Source organism: Balaenoptera borealis, assembly GCF_965194805.1.
Source record: "Balaenoptera borealis genome assembly, chromosome: 1".
Classification (NCBI taxonomy): Eukaryota; Metazoa; Chordata; class Mammalia; order Artiodactyla; family Balaenopteridae; genus Balaenoptera; species Balaenoptera borealis.
In genome coordinates, this window is record NC_138860.1 from 174,995,438 (window position 1) to 175,011,925 (window position 16,488).

General features: G+C 38.1%; 1 protein-coding gene across 12 annotated transcripts in view; it reads right to left on the reverse strand.

Annotated features, from left to right (window-relative positions):
- Positions 1-262: 262 nt before the first annotated feature.
- SRRM1 (serine and arginine repetitive matrix 1) overlaps positions 263-16,488 on the reverse strand; it is a 30,243-nt gene continuing 14,017 nt past the window's right edge. For 4 of the 12 annotated variants that reach the window (XM_082342220.1, XM_082342229.1, XM_082342223.1 and 1 more), the window contains exons 10-18: positions 13,340-13,420; positions 12,735-12,821; positions 11,296-11,440; positions 10,887-10,928; positions 6,828-6,938; positions 4,331-4,795; positions 3,557-3,752; positions 1,730-1,939; positions 263-1,320 (exon numbers count right to left, since the gene is read on the reverse strand). In XM_082342220.1, coding sequence (XP_082198346.1) covers positions 1,216-1,320; positions 1,730-1,939; positions 3,557-3,752; positions 4,331-4,795; positions 6,828-6,938; positions 10,887-10,928; positions 11,296-11,440; positions 12,735-12,821; positions 13,340-13,420 — 1,442 coding nt within the window. In that variant the 3' untranslated portion in view covers positions 263-1,215. The remainder of the gene's footprint in view (positions 1,321-1,729; positions 1,940-3,556; positions 3,753-4,330; positions 4,796-6,827; positions 6,939-10,886; positions 10,929-11,295; positions 11,441-12,734; positions 12,822-13,339; positions 13,421-16,488) is intronic. The other 8 variants (XM_082342230.1, XM_082342224.1, XM_082342219.1 and 5 more) reach the window with 3 other exon arrangements.

Below are 16,488 nucleotides of genomic sequence, written 5' to 3' on the forward strand. Positions count from 1 at the left end.
CTGTTTGCTCTGCCTGAAACTCTTCCCCTATGCCTGGCTAACTAGCCCATTATATATGTTCCAATCTCACTGTGTGCTTCCCCTTCATGGCACTTATCACATTAATTACTAAAATAAAGATGGTAAGACAATTTCATCACCTTGTATTTCCCTTGTCCAATCCTCACTCTGCCAAAGGTGCCAAGGGGGTAAAGGCACTGTAAGATTTCTAAGGTAGGTTTCCTGCAGTACTGAGGTGGTAAGTAAAAGTGAGTGGCCAACATTTTTAAATTTAGAAATTTATTGTTTAATCCACAAGCTTTATATAGCTTTAGTTTAAAAAAACAAAAAAAAAACCAACAAAAACAAAACAAAAACAGTGAAAACAAGACACTATTTCAAAGTCTGGGCCCTTCCAGCTTTCCAAATACAAGAGCTCTGAAAGCTGTATGTACCAATCGGAAGAACAAGACAAAATTATGAATGGAGCCATGACATTTCATAAAATAAAATTTTATGTAACTGAAGGATCCTTCCTGGGACTAGTTAACTGCCTTTACAAAAAAAATAAAATAAAATAAACAGAACAGAGTGAAATTCCAGTGTTCCAAATCAACTTGTTACACATCAATATAAACCCACAGTGTCCTGGCAAACAACATGCTTTCATTTTCTGTCTCATCCTAGAGCTCGAATCCTAATTCATTTCAGCAGAGACTCCACAGGCAACAGGAAAGATTGTGGCATTAAAATATTCATTTATACTTTTGTGGTAGTTCAACAGTGGTCTTATTTCTGGGAAAGCTTGCAAAAACCATACAAGGTTGGAAGCATCATAACTTAAATGGGTGCTAAGACTCAAATGAGAAAAAGGAAAAAAGAAAGAAAAAGTAGAAAGAAAAACCTCTGGGAATAGACAGGGGCATTTAAAGGAACCATAAGAACGCCATCAATATTTAAACCCCCTTTTTTAAAAAGGGGATTCTTTTTTTTTTTTGGCTTAAAATATTTCACTCTAAATGAATTTATGTCAGCTGTCAATGAAAGAATGTCACTAATACACTGTGGACACCTTTTGCAATGTAAATCCATGCCCTTTTTTTTTACATGGTGAACTTCAACCTAGCAATTATTACAACAAATGTTATAGTCTAAAGCTCAAACACATTTTTAGCAATTTTGAAACTGAATTGCGTACAAACCAAATAAAATTTACATCATAACAAACATTTCCACCTAGGACTGTGGGGACACTTGAGCCTTCCGCATTGATCTCAGGGCCTTTTCACGCAGGTGCTTTTCTAAGTCATCAAGGTTATCTTCAGCCTCACTTTCAGTCTCCTAAAAGAAAACCCAAAAAACCAAAACCCAAAAAGGTCATATCATTAAATCTTGAGACACCGGTGGGAGATGTTGAGTACAGAGAAAAATAAAATTCTTGTGATGTGTGCACAACTCTATGAATATACAAAAAAACCATAAAATCACTATACTTTAAATGGGTGAAGTATACGGCATATTTAATTATATTGAATTTCTTTTAAAAAATACACATTAAGCTTTTTGGATGCCATTCATATTCTTATCGTTAGCCTTAGCAAATCCCTGCTCTTGGTAGGTGGTCATAGAGAAACCGATCAGAAGAGAGTTAACAGCTGAGCATCCAATTATTAGAAAAACCTTACTTAGCTACTTCTCAATACCAAATGACGCAGCTATCTGTACAAACTGTAAGACTGTGCGTAAATACCTTCTTAGGCTCTGGCTCTGCCTCTGGTTCTTCCTGTGCTGACGCGGCTGTGGGAGCAGCGATGGCCGCAGGGGTTACAGGGGCTGCAGCAGCTGCAGCTACAGCCTTTTCCTTCTTGTGTTTTTTGTGCTTCTTGTGCTTCTTATCCTTTTTGTGTTTCTTGTCCTTCTTTTTCTTCTTCTTCTTTCCACCTCCTTCTGGGTCTGAATTCTAGAAATCCAGAAAACCAAAAGCAATAAAATCAACCTGTCCAACTAAACATTTTATTTCTTCAAGGGAATAACCAACTGGACTAATCTAGGATTTCATACGGCTTCGGGGGAAACAAGACCCAGGGCCAATCACCACCAAGAAAAGTACTCCTAAAAGATGGGAACCACCACTGAAAGCAAAGACTTCCAAGAGTTGAAACAGACCTTGAAGATAAATGATTTTTAAAAATTTCCCCAACTAACTTCACATTAAACCAGGCCTCCCAACCACAAGCTATGAATCATGTCTCCAAGACCGGCCTGAGTCAGGGTCTACCTCCAGATGTAAGGAAAAGCACCATGTGCAACAGGAAGAAAAGTCTCTGAACTCAACTAGACCTGAGTTGAATTCTGGTTCCTGAACCTATTAAACTAGTTGACCTCAAATTGCCTGACTTGTTCTGAGGCCTTTTTGTCAACCCAAAATGGGTATAACAATCCTTGATAAAGCTGTTACAAAAATTAAATGGGAATATCTGTAAATCACCCACAATACCAGCCTAACATGTAGGCTTTTAATAAATAGTTATCATCCTAAATACAAGCGTGTATGAATGCCACATCTCTAATCACTGTCTGATCTATCTCTAGAATGTGGGTGCATTGTTCTCCACTGCATATATTCCAAATTTAAGCAAAGGGTAGGCTCTGCTATAACTGCATCTAGTCTGTAATTTTTAAATCTCACATTTCTAAGCAATTACTTAAAATTCCTCAATCCATTCAGTCAGTCTGCACAATAATTCAATCCTATTAAGATGGACATCCACCACTGATTTTATACAATACAGGAACCTGCCATGATTAGATTAATGAATCACAAAGAAAACAGTTTAAGCTCCGATATTTTAATATCCCAATGATATTTAAGCTTGACAATGTAAAAGCAAGAGTGTTCTTCTTATCTATGTAGCTTGCCAAAGATAAGGCTATATGGGACAACAAAGTACTTTCCACTCCATCTAACATTTCACAAGTTGTGAGGTTCATTTTTTATTATAGAAATAATGTATTTACACTGTAGGAAAAAATAAGACCATTAAGACGTAAAGATGAAAAATTAAGATCACTCATCATTCTCCTTCTAACACATAACCACCGTCGACATTTTGGTATCTTCTTGTGATAAAGTGTATTTTTTCTTTATAAAAATGTAATCAGACTAATAGACATGATCTAAGATTGAAACTTTTATTGACTGTGACCATAACTATCCCAAAACCTGTCAAACACCAGAGAAAACAGCAGAAACGCTAAACTATTAACTATTTTTCTCCTAGATAACAGAATCAAGGGTAATTTTTTTCTTTCTGTTTTTCTAAATTGTCTATATAATCCAATCTTCACCACCAAGATTAGAGAATTTAATAGTATTAGACGTATCACACATTAGTAGACATCTAGAGTACTAAGCACGGACTGTGACGCAAACACCACCACTTAATCTGTGCCTCCTTTTCAAGTCCATCTGAACCACAGAAAATAACGCTCCTCTGAACTACAAAAGACAAAAAATTCTCTCCTTCCAAGTGACCACGTATAATTATAAAAGATGTCCAAAACAGGGTAGACATACCCTTGCCGGTGATGGGCTTGGTGTTGGGCTTTTAGCCTTTTTAACTGGTACCGCTGGTGACCAGTTGGTAGAGGGTGACTGAGACTGGACAGGGGATGGAGGTGCTGGGGGTTTTTTAGCTGCTGGCTCAGGAGATCCCGAGACAGATCGGGAAGATGAGACCCTCCTCACCGACTGAGGGCTTGGTGAGGCAGCTCTAGAAACAGAGGGAAAAAATAAAACATTTAATATCCAAAAGCAGAGATCCTTCTTTCTTAAGAGAAAACAACCAACTACCATTATACAACCAGATCATGAACTTTAAATATTTCACAGCACTTAGTCTGCTGGTTGATCATACTAAAACTTATGAAATTTTTATCACCTAAGTCTCCTGGAGAGTAGTTCAAGCCCCACAATCCTCTATCCATTCTGTTAATGATTCTTCCTGTATGAAATTAGTAATGCCAGTTCCTATATTTAAGACTGCTTTTATCAGTCTTACATAGACATGCAAGAAATATCCTATGCATCACTTCAGAGCTAGGTTTGGAAACAGACTCAATAAGCCTGATACCCCTAAGAACCAAGTAAAACCCTATGGCATTTAGCTTATACCATGAGGAACTACCCTGAAAACAGAAAGGATCTATGAATAGGACCTAGAATTTGCCTTAAAGTTTGTATTCACAGCTATTCTCTTCTGTGATTTCTCAGTTGGGGGGTGGGGGGCTTCCAAACACAAAGAGCTATGCAAGTTAGTGTTCCTAACCAAAAAGGATAAAGTATTTTTACTTTTTTATCTTTCTGGGCTCCGGAGTCCTGGAGACTCTCCTAATGGGCCTAGAACCTGGAGATGGGGACTGCCTTCTTTGGGGTGATGGCGATGCTCCTCTTCGAACAGCTGGAGGACTTGAGGAGGTCTGAGGAGCTCGAGGCCGTGGTGAGGGCGAATGCCGTTTGTTTGGTTGTGGTGACCGGGCCTCCCGGGTAGATCGGCTCGGGGAAGACCCTTTCCTATGCTTTGATGACAACGAAGGCGAACGTCTCTTGGTGACTGGGGAGCTTCTTTGTTTGGGAGGTGGCGAATGGGAGACCCGACGCTTTGGTGGTGGAGACGGTGATACCCTTCGTTTAGGAGGGGGAGGGGGTGAAGCCGTTCTTCTCTTTGGAGGTGGAGAAGGAGAATATCTCCTCTGTATTGGAGGAGAGTATCTTCTTGGGGAAGGTGAGCGACGACGTGGGGGAGGAGAAGGAGTCCTAGGAAAAATAAAAGGTCCAACAGAGTAGAAACAGAATGCAAAGAAAACTATGCACTTATACAGCACCACACAAAGAGAGACTATTTCTAAGTGGAAATGTCATGCCTTTAAACTCATTTAAAGTAACAACAACAAAAAAATCACTTAGTAAATTCCTGTTTATCCTAGATGACTACAAATAGGTCACTGTGATTAATGGAGAAATTTAGTTTTCAGACTGAATTCAAATTTGTCAAAAGTCATTTAGCACAATCCATATAGAATCAACTTAATATTTTTTGAGAAGAGAACCTTGCATTGCTCTAAGGAAACTGAAAATCCATTATCACTATGTAGTAACTAGATAACTACATTAGCAAGACGCTACTGTGTTCAACTTGAACTCAGGAAGTCTGTGCTTTAAAGAGCTCGCCTGTGCGTGGGGTACCCTCTCTAAACTGGTGTTTGGACTCTGAATTAATAATTAGCGTTCACTTGCACAGCTTTAAAAGGTATCTCTACCCTGCCCCCACCAAGACAGACTTACATTTTTCGTGTGTCAAAAGAGTAGTATTCAATGGAAGTCTACTGCTAGGCAGAACGCATCCCTGTCAAAGTCTCAACTTGGCCTTCCTCTTAATGCTTAATCCCTACATAACCCTAATTTGCCTCTAAGGAATTAAACCTCAATATAACATTTAGTTCCAATGGCCTGATTTTCTCCTGAAACATTCAGACCTTGAGCTCAAAATATTTTCCTGCCTAAAAATCAGCTTTGGGATAGGCCATACATTGGGCAACACCGTAGAGTTTTCTATTTTGCCCTTATTATTTAATAACTCTGAACCCCCATTTCCTCACCTGAAAAATGGGAATACCACCTACCAAGCAAGATCATCTTGAGGAGACATGAAGTACATAAAACATCTAACACTTTACCTGCCACATAATGGCCATCCAGGAGTGGTAGTAGCAACTATACCGCTTGGTAATGTGTTTGAGCAATGCTCTTAAAAATTTTTTCCCCTAACTTTTATTTTGAAATCATTTTTGATTTACAGAAGAGCTGCAAAAATAGTGGAGACTTTCCACTTAACATCCCATATAACCACAGAAAAATTACCAAAACTATGAAATTAACCTTGGTATTAACTAAAATACTTATGTCACCCTAGTTTTTTTCTACTAATGTCCTTTTTCTGTTCCAGGTTCCAAAAATCAGGATCCTACACTGCGTTTAGTTGTCATGTGTCCTTAGTTTCTGCCAATTTGTAACTGCTCCTCAGTCTCTCTCCCTCTCATGACTGACATTTTTTTTGAAGAGTACTCGTCAGTTACTTTGTAAAATGGCTTTCAATTTGGGTTTGTCTGATAGGGTCAGCGCTCTGTGTCCAAAGATCCAGTATCCACAAATTCAACCAACCATGGATCGAAAATATTTGAAGAGAAAAAAAATTCAGAAAGTTCCAAAAAGCAAAACTTAACTCCCCACTGTAAAGTTAAATTTTTTCCCTCTGTAATCACTAGTGATCCTGCCTTTTAATTTAACATCTTTATTGATATGTGGTTCACAAATCATAAAATTTACCCATCTGAAGTGTACATTTCAATTGTTTTAGTATACAGTTGACCCTTGAACATGGGTTTGAACTGCATGGGTCCATTTATATGTGGATTTTTTTTTCATACATGTTGCAGTACTACACAATCTGCTGTTGGCTGAATCCACAGATATGAAGGGCCAACTGTAAAGTTATACTCAGATTTTCAACTGCGTGGAGGGTCGGTGCCCCTAAGTCCTCTCCTCGCTCAAGGGTCAACTATATTCACAGTGTTCAACCATCATGACTCCCCATTCCCATCCCACCCTAGGCACTACTTATCTAATAACTCTCTATCTCTACAAATTCGTGTGTTCTGGACTTTTCATGTAAATGGAATTGTATGTGGTATTTTGTAAACAGCTGTGCATGCCACTCGAATAAAATATTTCAATCACAAAGATTCAAAGTTGCTCCATTTAGCTCCCACTAGCCTATGTGATAAAGTACCTTCGTCGTGGTGGTGGTGTGGGAGACCTGCGTCGACGAGGCGGAGGAGCAGGAGAAGGAGAACGTCGCCTTCTGGTAGGCGGTGGGGAGGGACTTCTCCTCCGTCTACCACTAAACCAAAGAAGAATTATAGTTGATTCAGAGTCAGTAACACTTATAACTAAGTGATCAAGATCATTTAGTTTCAATCATTGTCAACCCAAAGTGCAGCAACTGTCACTCTATCCCTCAAAGCAGTGTTTTTCAAACTACAGTGTAGTTAGTCAAGACCCTGGGTGAGAACCAGGATTTAAAAAAAAAAAAAGAAAGAAAGAAAGGAAGAAAAGAAAAGAAAAAGAAAATCAAAATCAAAGTGCTTTAACTTGTGGTAAGGGTAATTTTGTTTTGCAAAATTTTTGTTTCAGTATATAAATATGCAGTCTGAGTCATGACGTAAAACATTCTTAACATGACGCAAGGTGAAAAAAGTCTGAAAACACTGCCTTAGAGCATTGCTTTTTAACTAGAATGCACACCAGAAACAGCACGGAAGCTTATCTGAAATTTGTGTTCACCAGGTTTGGGCTATGGTCCAGCCGGTATATGTTTAAAAAGGTTCTTCAAGTGATTTTTGATTCCTTGTTAGGAACAACTGTTCTGAAGTCTAGAAAAATACAATGTTCTAATACAGATATTTAAAATTTAAGGCCCAAAGTCTGGATGCCACTGCTCCAAGTTCTTGATTTTTTAAAAAGTATGTTCCCACAGTTCAACAGTTGCAAACTATTAACTAAAAACCCTACCCCAAAGACAAAGGACCAAAGTTGTCTGAGCACTAAAGCCATTGGGAGCAATGTGGTTAAAATATAGATAAGAATCACAGACCTTAATTCTGAGCTGTTAGGCACTTAGCCAATTAACACAAAAAGCACACCTGAAAAATACAATTATAATCAACTGGACTAACTCATAGTAGTCTCCCAGCAGATATACTAAAATAAATACCAAGCCAGTTGGACATCTATTGGCTAAGTTTGTGTATACAAAGAAGTCAAATAATATTCAATTAACCCTTAAACAATGTGGGGCGCTTGGGCTTCTGCACTGGTAGATTCAATCAACTGAGGATGGTGTAGTACTATAATATGTATTTATTGTAAAAAAAAAAAAAAAAAAAGCCACGTACGTATAAGTGGAGTTGCACAATTCAAACGCATGTTGTTCAAGGGTCAACTGTAACTAGTTCTTAATTTCTTGCCCAGTACAGGATTGATGCTTCCTGTGAATCTGGAAGTATTTTCTAAAGTTTACCAGTCTTGATTCCCCATTAAAACTAAGGAGAGTTCATTAACAGAACAATGAAAATTCTGACACTCATTAGTAAATTTAATTTTTAATTTAAATTTGCTTGGGGCTTCCCTGGTGGCGCAGTGGTTGAGAATCTGCCTGCTAATGCAGGGGACACGGGTTCGAGCCCTGGTCTGGGAAGATCCCACATGCCGCGGAGCAACTAGGCCCGTGAGCCACAACTACTGAGCCTGCGCGTCTGGAGCCTGTGCTCCGCAACAAGAGAGGCCGTGATAATGAGAGGCCCACGCACCGCGATGAAGAGTGGTCCCCACTTGCCGCAACTGGAGAAAGCCCTCGCACAGAAACGAAGACCCAACACAGCCATACATACATACATACATACATAAATAAATCCAAAGTTTAAGGAAAAAAAAATTTGCTTATGCCTTGTGGGGACTAAGACCTCACTCTGAACAGATTTAAAATATAAACTACAATACAGATAAGCTTCAGATGAAACGCAGACACCAAATTATTAATTACAAGAAAGAACAGTAAAGGAGAAGCCACTTTACTAGCAAGGCTAATCTGAGAATTACGGGACCTAGAGAAACAGGGTGGACTACAGTACTGTTTCAACAGGTAATGAAGATTTCAAATGGGAAAAGACATTTGGGTTTTGACTCAAAAAAGAAAAACAAAGGTTTACACTCACAAATTTTGAGGGTGAGATGATACAAAGCAGAACTCCCAATGTGTTATCAGTAGGTGTAATAGCAAAAGAGGCTATTACTGTTGATTATGTGACTTCTCTTTTTAAATATTCTCATAAAAAAAATTTAACTCAGATTAGAATCTATTATAATACACTAATGACCTGAGATATTTATTCTGTGCCTCAGTTTCATTTGTAAAATGAAAGGCTTGGAGTAACTAAAAGGTCCCTTTCAGTGATGACCTTCAATGTCCTATGTTTCCATGTGAGAAAATAACCAAAAAGAGAATAAGAATAAAACCGTAACCTGATTAAAAAAAAAAACAAACCCATAACCAAACTAGCGTACTTAAAGGAACTACCAGAAAAATCTGATAATCACTTATAACTGGAATCTTGACACCCAATGGCTCTATGACCTAAAGGCTACAGTTTCTTACCTGAGCTGATATGGCGCACATATCAGGGGTTTAAAAGAAGAGGAAGAAGTAGAAGAAGGCTAAACATTTTCTAGTTACTCTGAATACTAGTGCCAACTCAGGCCTTCAACTGTGTGTAGAAATTGTTGAGTAGAGAGGTCTCCCCCCACCCAAATTGCGCGAGAACCAGTTTCAATAAGCCTCAAAACATGAAGTAGCCCTCAGCCCTCGAGTATGTAGGAATACACAAGTCTTATAAGGACAAAGACAGCTTGCGATCTCTGCAGTGACCTCTTCAGAATCACCTCACTTCACTGGTCAGGCTGGTAATGAAGACAAGAAGTTATAGATGCAACAACTATCTTTTTATACTAAGTATGATCAATACACCACTCACTGTTAAGGAAAGAGTATTCAATACCCAAAGACAAATGTTTAGAAGCATGAAAAATGCTGCATTTTTCAATCTTTAAACTTTATATATGAAATATTCAAAGCCAGGCTGTATTTCCCTTCTTAAAAATAAATACTGAAGTGTGATCCCAAACAATTCTTTCTCCATCTCCAAATCCTAGAGACTTGATGGCAATCTCTAACATCATTAACCATAACGGGGGGGTGGGGGAAAAAGAAGAAATCTTACCACTAACCTGACTTTGTAAAGCAATTTTTTAGCTGCTGTACTAGCCATTTTACAGAAACCAGGAATAATCACAGTTGGGAACAGAATACCTTTGTATCTAAATTTTTTTTAAGGTTTCTATTTTTTCTTGTCAAGTAAGTTACTTCCACAGCACAAACACACCGTTTTGCTCCATCATATACACTGCCAACTGGTTCCAAAGAACCTTTCCAAGAAAACACTCTTATTAATTAGTGAGACTACTTAAAACAACACAGCTTCAAAAACTGAGCTATAAAGAGAACAATGTGAACATTTCAGGAAGGATAAATACTTAGAAATTTAGTGACAGCTAAGACCTCAAAAAACAGAAGACTAGCAAAGATAGTACAATGTCATGGTGAAATGGTATAATGTCAATGGCACAGGTCTAAGATCTGGCTTTGTCACTGTAACCCTAAGAAACTCACTTACTACTTCTGAGCCCCTGTTTTCTCACTTATGAGATATGCTTGAATTAGAGATTTCTATGTATCATCTGGCTCTAAAATATTATGGCCTTAGGGTCACAAAGACCCTGATGACCAAACAGGTTCCAAAAGGATATGCAACTTACCTTTCTACTGTAGGAAACACTGAATAGGGCCAAAGCCTTACAGTCATTTTTTAATCTTTTAAATGTTTCTCCCACGTTTTTCTTGCCTTCCCTATAGTCACCACAAAGTCTGTTCCCACTAAATCTAAGGAGCTATTATTATTGTCCTATCTCTTGGAAAGACCTCAAAAAGCAGAAGACTAGCAAATACACTGTAACTGCACAAAACTCTAAATTCAAATGATGCTCTAAAATGAACACTGTGTATGTTTTTATCATTATTTTGATGTGTAAGAAAATATAATCAAACCAAAACAATTGAGTAACTTCTCCACAGTCATACCCTGTAAACGTCAGAATGGGATGTTACCTAAACAGTAAATTAAGTCACTAAAACTTTGACATGTAATCCTAATTTACAAAATAGCATCTAACCAACCTTTTAGTCACTGGCGATTGCCATCGCTTTCCCATCTGCATCCTGAGAGCAGTGGAAAAAAACAAATGTCAAGAATTCCATTCACCAAATTAATTACTTCAATGGAGTTAAGTATCACTAATGGATATACATTTTTTTAGATATTCAAACATGGTCGGGAGTTAATGCTATGATTTAACTGGTCTATTCTAGTCATGCACACGTTCGACATGCTGGTACAAAACTTACTAAGTTCTCATTAAATAGTAATGACCACGGAACAAAGAAAACCCAAATACCCCCAAATCTGACCATCTCCTACTGTGAGTTCTTGAAAGGAAGGAGTTAAGCAAATTCTAAATAAGCCCACAGCCCATCCCTTAAGTTATGAAGTTTTATCACAACTACAGAACACCAGTGAAGACATTACCGAGGGGAAGTCTCTTTCTGGCGCTTTCGAGGTGATGGAGAGGCACTCCGGGAAGGGGAATGTCTCCGCCGCCTGCCTACCTCACCATTCTTCACGTGGGACCTTTTGGGTCGCTCATCTTCTGAGGAAGAGGAGGAGCCAGAATCTATAATTACACAATAAACAAAAATTTACATCAGGTCTATGCTTAAGAGTCTGTCTACGTTTTTGGAATCTAAGCAGATGGAGTGTCCAAATTAGCAAATCAAGTCCACTAACATAAGCAAGCACATATACAGCCATCAGTTCTGAAAAAAGGTAATATTGATATGTGCTTAATGACTTGAAAGTCAAGCATAAATAAATATACATTATCATATAATTACGTTATACAAATCATTTCCACAGAACAATCCAACAAGACACTGTCCCTTAAAAATCTAGTGATCTTCCAGATAACTAAGTAAAGCTTAAAAAGCATCTCAAGCATTACTTAATTCTTGCTACTCTATGTACTTTTAAGGCTACTGAAAGTCTTAACTAGCATTTGAATAATTTATTCATACCATTATTTAACAAACAAAAATGTATGTGACATTTCCTACAGGCCTGGTAACAATCAAGGACTGCAAAGAGAAACACTTCATTTGTACATGGTTTCCTTAACTTGAAATAACTAACAAGTCCCAAATACCAAAAAATATCCAAAACTTACATGCATTTTCAAACATTTCCATGATTAACCTCATCTTAAAGAGTTGCAAAAGCTGTATGGCTTTTAACTGACTTAATGCCACTGTGGGATGCTTTGGTTTCCATTTTATAAATGCAAAGCAAAGGTAGTGCCTAGACTCAGTCACAAATACCAACTAAGCGAATAAAACCAGGATATCTGGTTTAAAAATCAGGTTTCTGTGTACATACTTTTTAATTCAGAAGTTCCACTTCTAATTACTATTTTACAGATATACTCACATAAGCACAAACACACAAAAAAACTAGAAATAACCTAAATGTCCAAATAGGCGAGTGGCTCAATAGATGACAGCATGTTATCAAAATTTGAAAAATGCTGCAGCTGGTAAATAAATGAGGTAGATCCTTAAGAATTAACAGGGAAAGATGTCTAGATATAGTAGGTTAAAAAGGCAGGCAATATAATCTACAGTTTGAGCCTCTGGGTTTTTTTTTTTTTAAACCACAGATACTTACACATGCACAGAAAATTTCTGAATAAAAGCTCTGGGGAGTAAGACTGAGGGTTGAGGAAAGAAATATACTTTTCCAATTTCTATTCCTGTTTTAACTGTTGTGCTAAGACTTCCTCCTAACATATTTATACAAAGGCACAAAAATATTTCTCCTAAGTATTGATACATTCACTACATTTTCGGATATTTTTATCTTAAGTATTTTTATTAGGATATGCAGAAAGAAAAAAATGTAACCAGTGTCCATACCAGAGGAAGACTGCTGGTTCTGTCGTCTGTATTGGCGTCTCTGCTGCACAGAATCTGCTGCAGCCATTTTGCCACCTTTATCTTCTTCTGAAAGATGGATGCATTTAGAAAGTGTTTCTTTAGTCATGCATACAGAAAATGTTAACATATTTGAATTGGGAAATGGTCTCCTAAACCTTTATCTGGTTGGGTCAAGCAATACAGCTACTCTTTTTTAATAAAGGAGGAGCTTAAAATGCCAATTTAAATGCTAATTTAGACTATCTTCACTAAATATAATAAAAATAAACTTATTTAGGCATCTGTGACAGTTCGGTCTGCGTGCCAAGCACTTTATAAACATTATTTCAGTTAACAACCAAAAAAGACCTAAAGGATGGTACTGTTATCTGCATTTCAGAGATGAAAAAAAAAAAGTAGAGGCTCAGATAAATTATTAAAACAAACAAAAAGTAGTTGGTGGAGCTGGGGATTCAAACAGGCTGGTCTGACTTCAAAGTCCTAGCTCTTAACCATTAAGCCATATCGTATAATTAATCTTTAACCAGAATCTAATTCAGCTTAAAAAAAAACCAAAACAAACAAAAAACACACAAAACACTTACCTGATTCAGATAACTCTACTTTTCTAGGCTTGGGTGCTGGTGAAGGGGACTCTCTTTTCTCAGTACCTTTATGTTTTGTCACTAAAAATAAGGGGAAGAAAAACCCCACTTACATACATACAAAAACAAAACAAAAAGCAACACATCTTCTTACTAGTACAAAAAGAAGTGTGACTATTCTCATAAATAATTTACTGACAATTAAAAAGTTCCTATAAGCCCCTGTTATCATTACCTGAAGTAGAAGCAAGAATTTGTAAATGTTTGGTGAAAAGCCTCAGAAAGTTCTACAATGATTTTCCAATTTTCAAATTTTCAGATTCTCCCAAGAGAAACATTAAGAGAAATTGGGAGCTGCCGTTTCTGAGTAGAACAAGCTCTATGCTATGCATAACATTCAGCTGAGTAAAGTAAACCTCTGTGTGCTACCCTACAACCTAAAACACACACTCTTGACTACAAAGACCTCATCAACATAAGAGCTTTTAAGCATCCACTACAGGTTGGTTCAGAAAAGTAATGAAGGACTTCCCTGGTGGCGCAGTGGTTAAGAATCCACCTGCCAATGCAGGGGACACGGGTTCGAGCCCTGGTCCGGGAAGATCCCACACGCTGCGGAGCAACTAAGTCCGTGCGCCACAACTACTGAGCCTGCGCTCTAGAGCCCATGAGCCACAACTACTGAGCCTGCGTGCTGCAACTACTGAGCCCACGTGCCACAACTACTGAAGCCCGTGCCACTAGAGCCTGTGCTCCGCAACAAGAGAAGCCACCGCAATGAAGAGTAGTCCCGGCTCGCCGCAACTAGAGAAAGCCCGCGCGCAGCAATGAAGACCCAATGCAGCCAAAAAAATAAAATTTTTAAAAAATTAAAAAAAAAAAAAAAGTAGGGGCTTCCCTGGTGGCGCAGTGGTTGGGAGTCCGCCTGCCAGTGCGGGGGACACGGGTTCGTGCCCCGGTCCGGGGGGATCCCGCATGCCGCAGAGCGACTGGGCCCGTGAGCCACAACTGCTGAGCCTGCGCATCTGGAGCCTGTGCTCCGCAACGGGAGAGGCCACGACGGTGAGAGGCCCGCGCACCGCGATGAAGAGTGGCCCCTGCTCGCCGCAACTGGAGAAAGCCCTCGCACAGAAACGAAGACCCAACACAGCCAAAAATAAATAAATAAATAAATTTATAAAAAAAAAAAAGAAAAGTAATGAAGATGATAAATGATAAATGACATAAGATCTGATGAAATTTTCACAGAGAAAAATATCTGGTCTGGAGAAGAGGAACAAATTAGTCGCCTAAGAGGCTGAAGGCTTTTGATGTAGAGTATAACCTTCACAATAGCATGAGGGACTTAAACTACCTGTAGAAACGTAGACCTTCACAATGGTGAAAATATTAAATGCTAAGGCTAGAGGATCCTTTCCAAAGATTAAAAAAAAAAAAAATAAAGTAACCTCAACCGAAGTCATGCGGGTAATTGAAGTGGACTAGGATCTGAACCCAAGACACCATTTCTGTATCTATGGCATAGGCTTTCATTTCTAACAATTACTATCTCTGTCTACATTATCCATCCCATTGCTTCAACTAATGTCAGAAGTACAGACACAGATAATCATTAATCTTACCCTAGATTAACCTGAAACTTCATTTGAGACCATTCCTCTAAGAACTAGACTTGAAAACGATATGATCCCCTCAGTACCCTTACACCTGTTTGTTCAATTAAAGCAATTAACATGGAATGTTTAACCTAGAATTTAGACACATTTCATTTAACAGAGGCTCATTCAGAATTCTGTAAAGGCTTATTCTAAGGGGCAGTAATTTAGCAATCTAATCATCTTTGCTGAAGTAATCCAACTGAAGAATTTACCACTATACTTTTAAAAATACCCGCATTTTATTAATTCTACCTAATAAGCCTTTTGGACAAATCACTGGATTGGGTAAAGAATCCAATGACTAGATAATCTAGTGATTATCTAATTATCATGAAATATAGTAGCAAGACTGCATTTAAAACTTGTATTTTAGGGCTTCCCTGGTGGCGCAGTGCTTAAGAATCCACCTGCCAATGCAGGGGACATGGGTTCGAGCCCTGGTCCAGGAAGATCCCACATGCCGCAGAGCAACTAAGCCCGTGCACCACAACTACTGAGCCTGCGCTCTAGAGCCTGTGAGCCACAACTACTGAAGCCTGCACGCCTAGAGCCCATGGTCTGCAACGAGAAGCCACCGCAATAAAGAGTAGCCCCCGCTCACCGCAACTGGAGAAAAGCCTGCGCGCAGCAACGAAGACCCAATGCAGCCAAAAAGTCCAAACAAACAAAAAAAACTTGTATTTTAAGAAATTCAAAGACATGAAATAGAAATGTCTTTAAATTTTAAAGGATTCTAAGCTATTTTTTGGGTCAGTACTCTTCATTTTTAAGTGTCAGTTAATCTTCAATTCTTGAAAAAATATTATAGGCATCTAGTCATAAACCCAAACGTCAAAGTACCCCCTTAAAGAACTGGGTTCCAAAATGTGTTTGGGAGCTGGTTGTTTGGATGCCAGAATGCATTTTCCCCTAAGAAACATTAAAAATGTGGTTATGTTTGCTATATAGTTGGCAAATACCTATTTAGTAAATAATACAATTGAACTACAACATTACATTTTTTCCCCACAGAAACTTGTATTTGGAGTTTTATCCTGATCTAATCTCTCAATAATGGCTTGGCTACAAGTCTTAAGTCATTGTTGATATAATCAGCATTAAACAGTACCCATTATATACCCCCTACTCTGGTTTAATAAGACTGACTGAATTGTAGCATTATTAATTTCATAAATGTTTCATCAATGTTTGCTTGTCTAGATAAGATTTTCAACACCTTATTTTTATTAAAAAGTTTATTTGTATGTTAATGTTTCATTTTTAGTATTTAAGGGGCAAAATCATTCTAGCATGACGTCTGAAATCTCCCAAGTCAATTGAAAAACAGAATTTTAAATTTACTTCAATAGTCCTATTAATTATTAACCTTGCAGACTTGCTCAAAAGATCACTTGTAAAGATAAGTCACTCTGTGACCAGAATTAGTAAAATAATCCGTAAGTATCTAGAGCACACTCATATGGTTATGTTGATCTAACTCAAAATTATCAC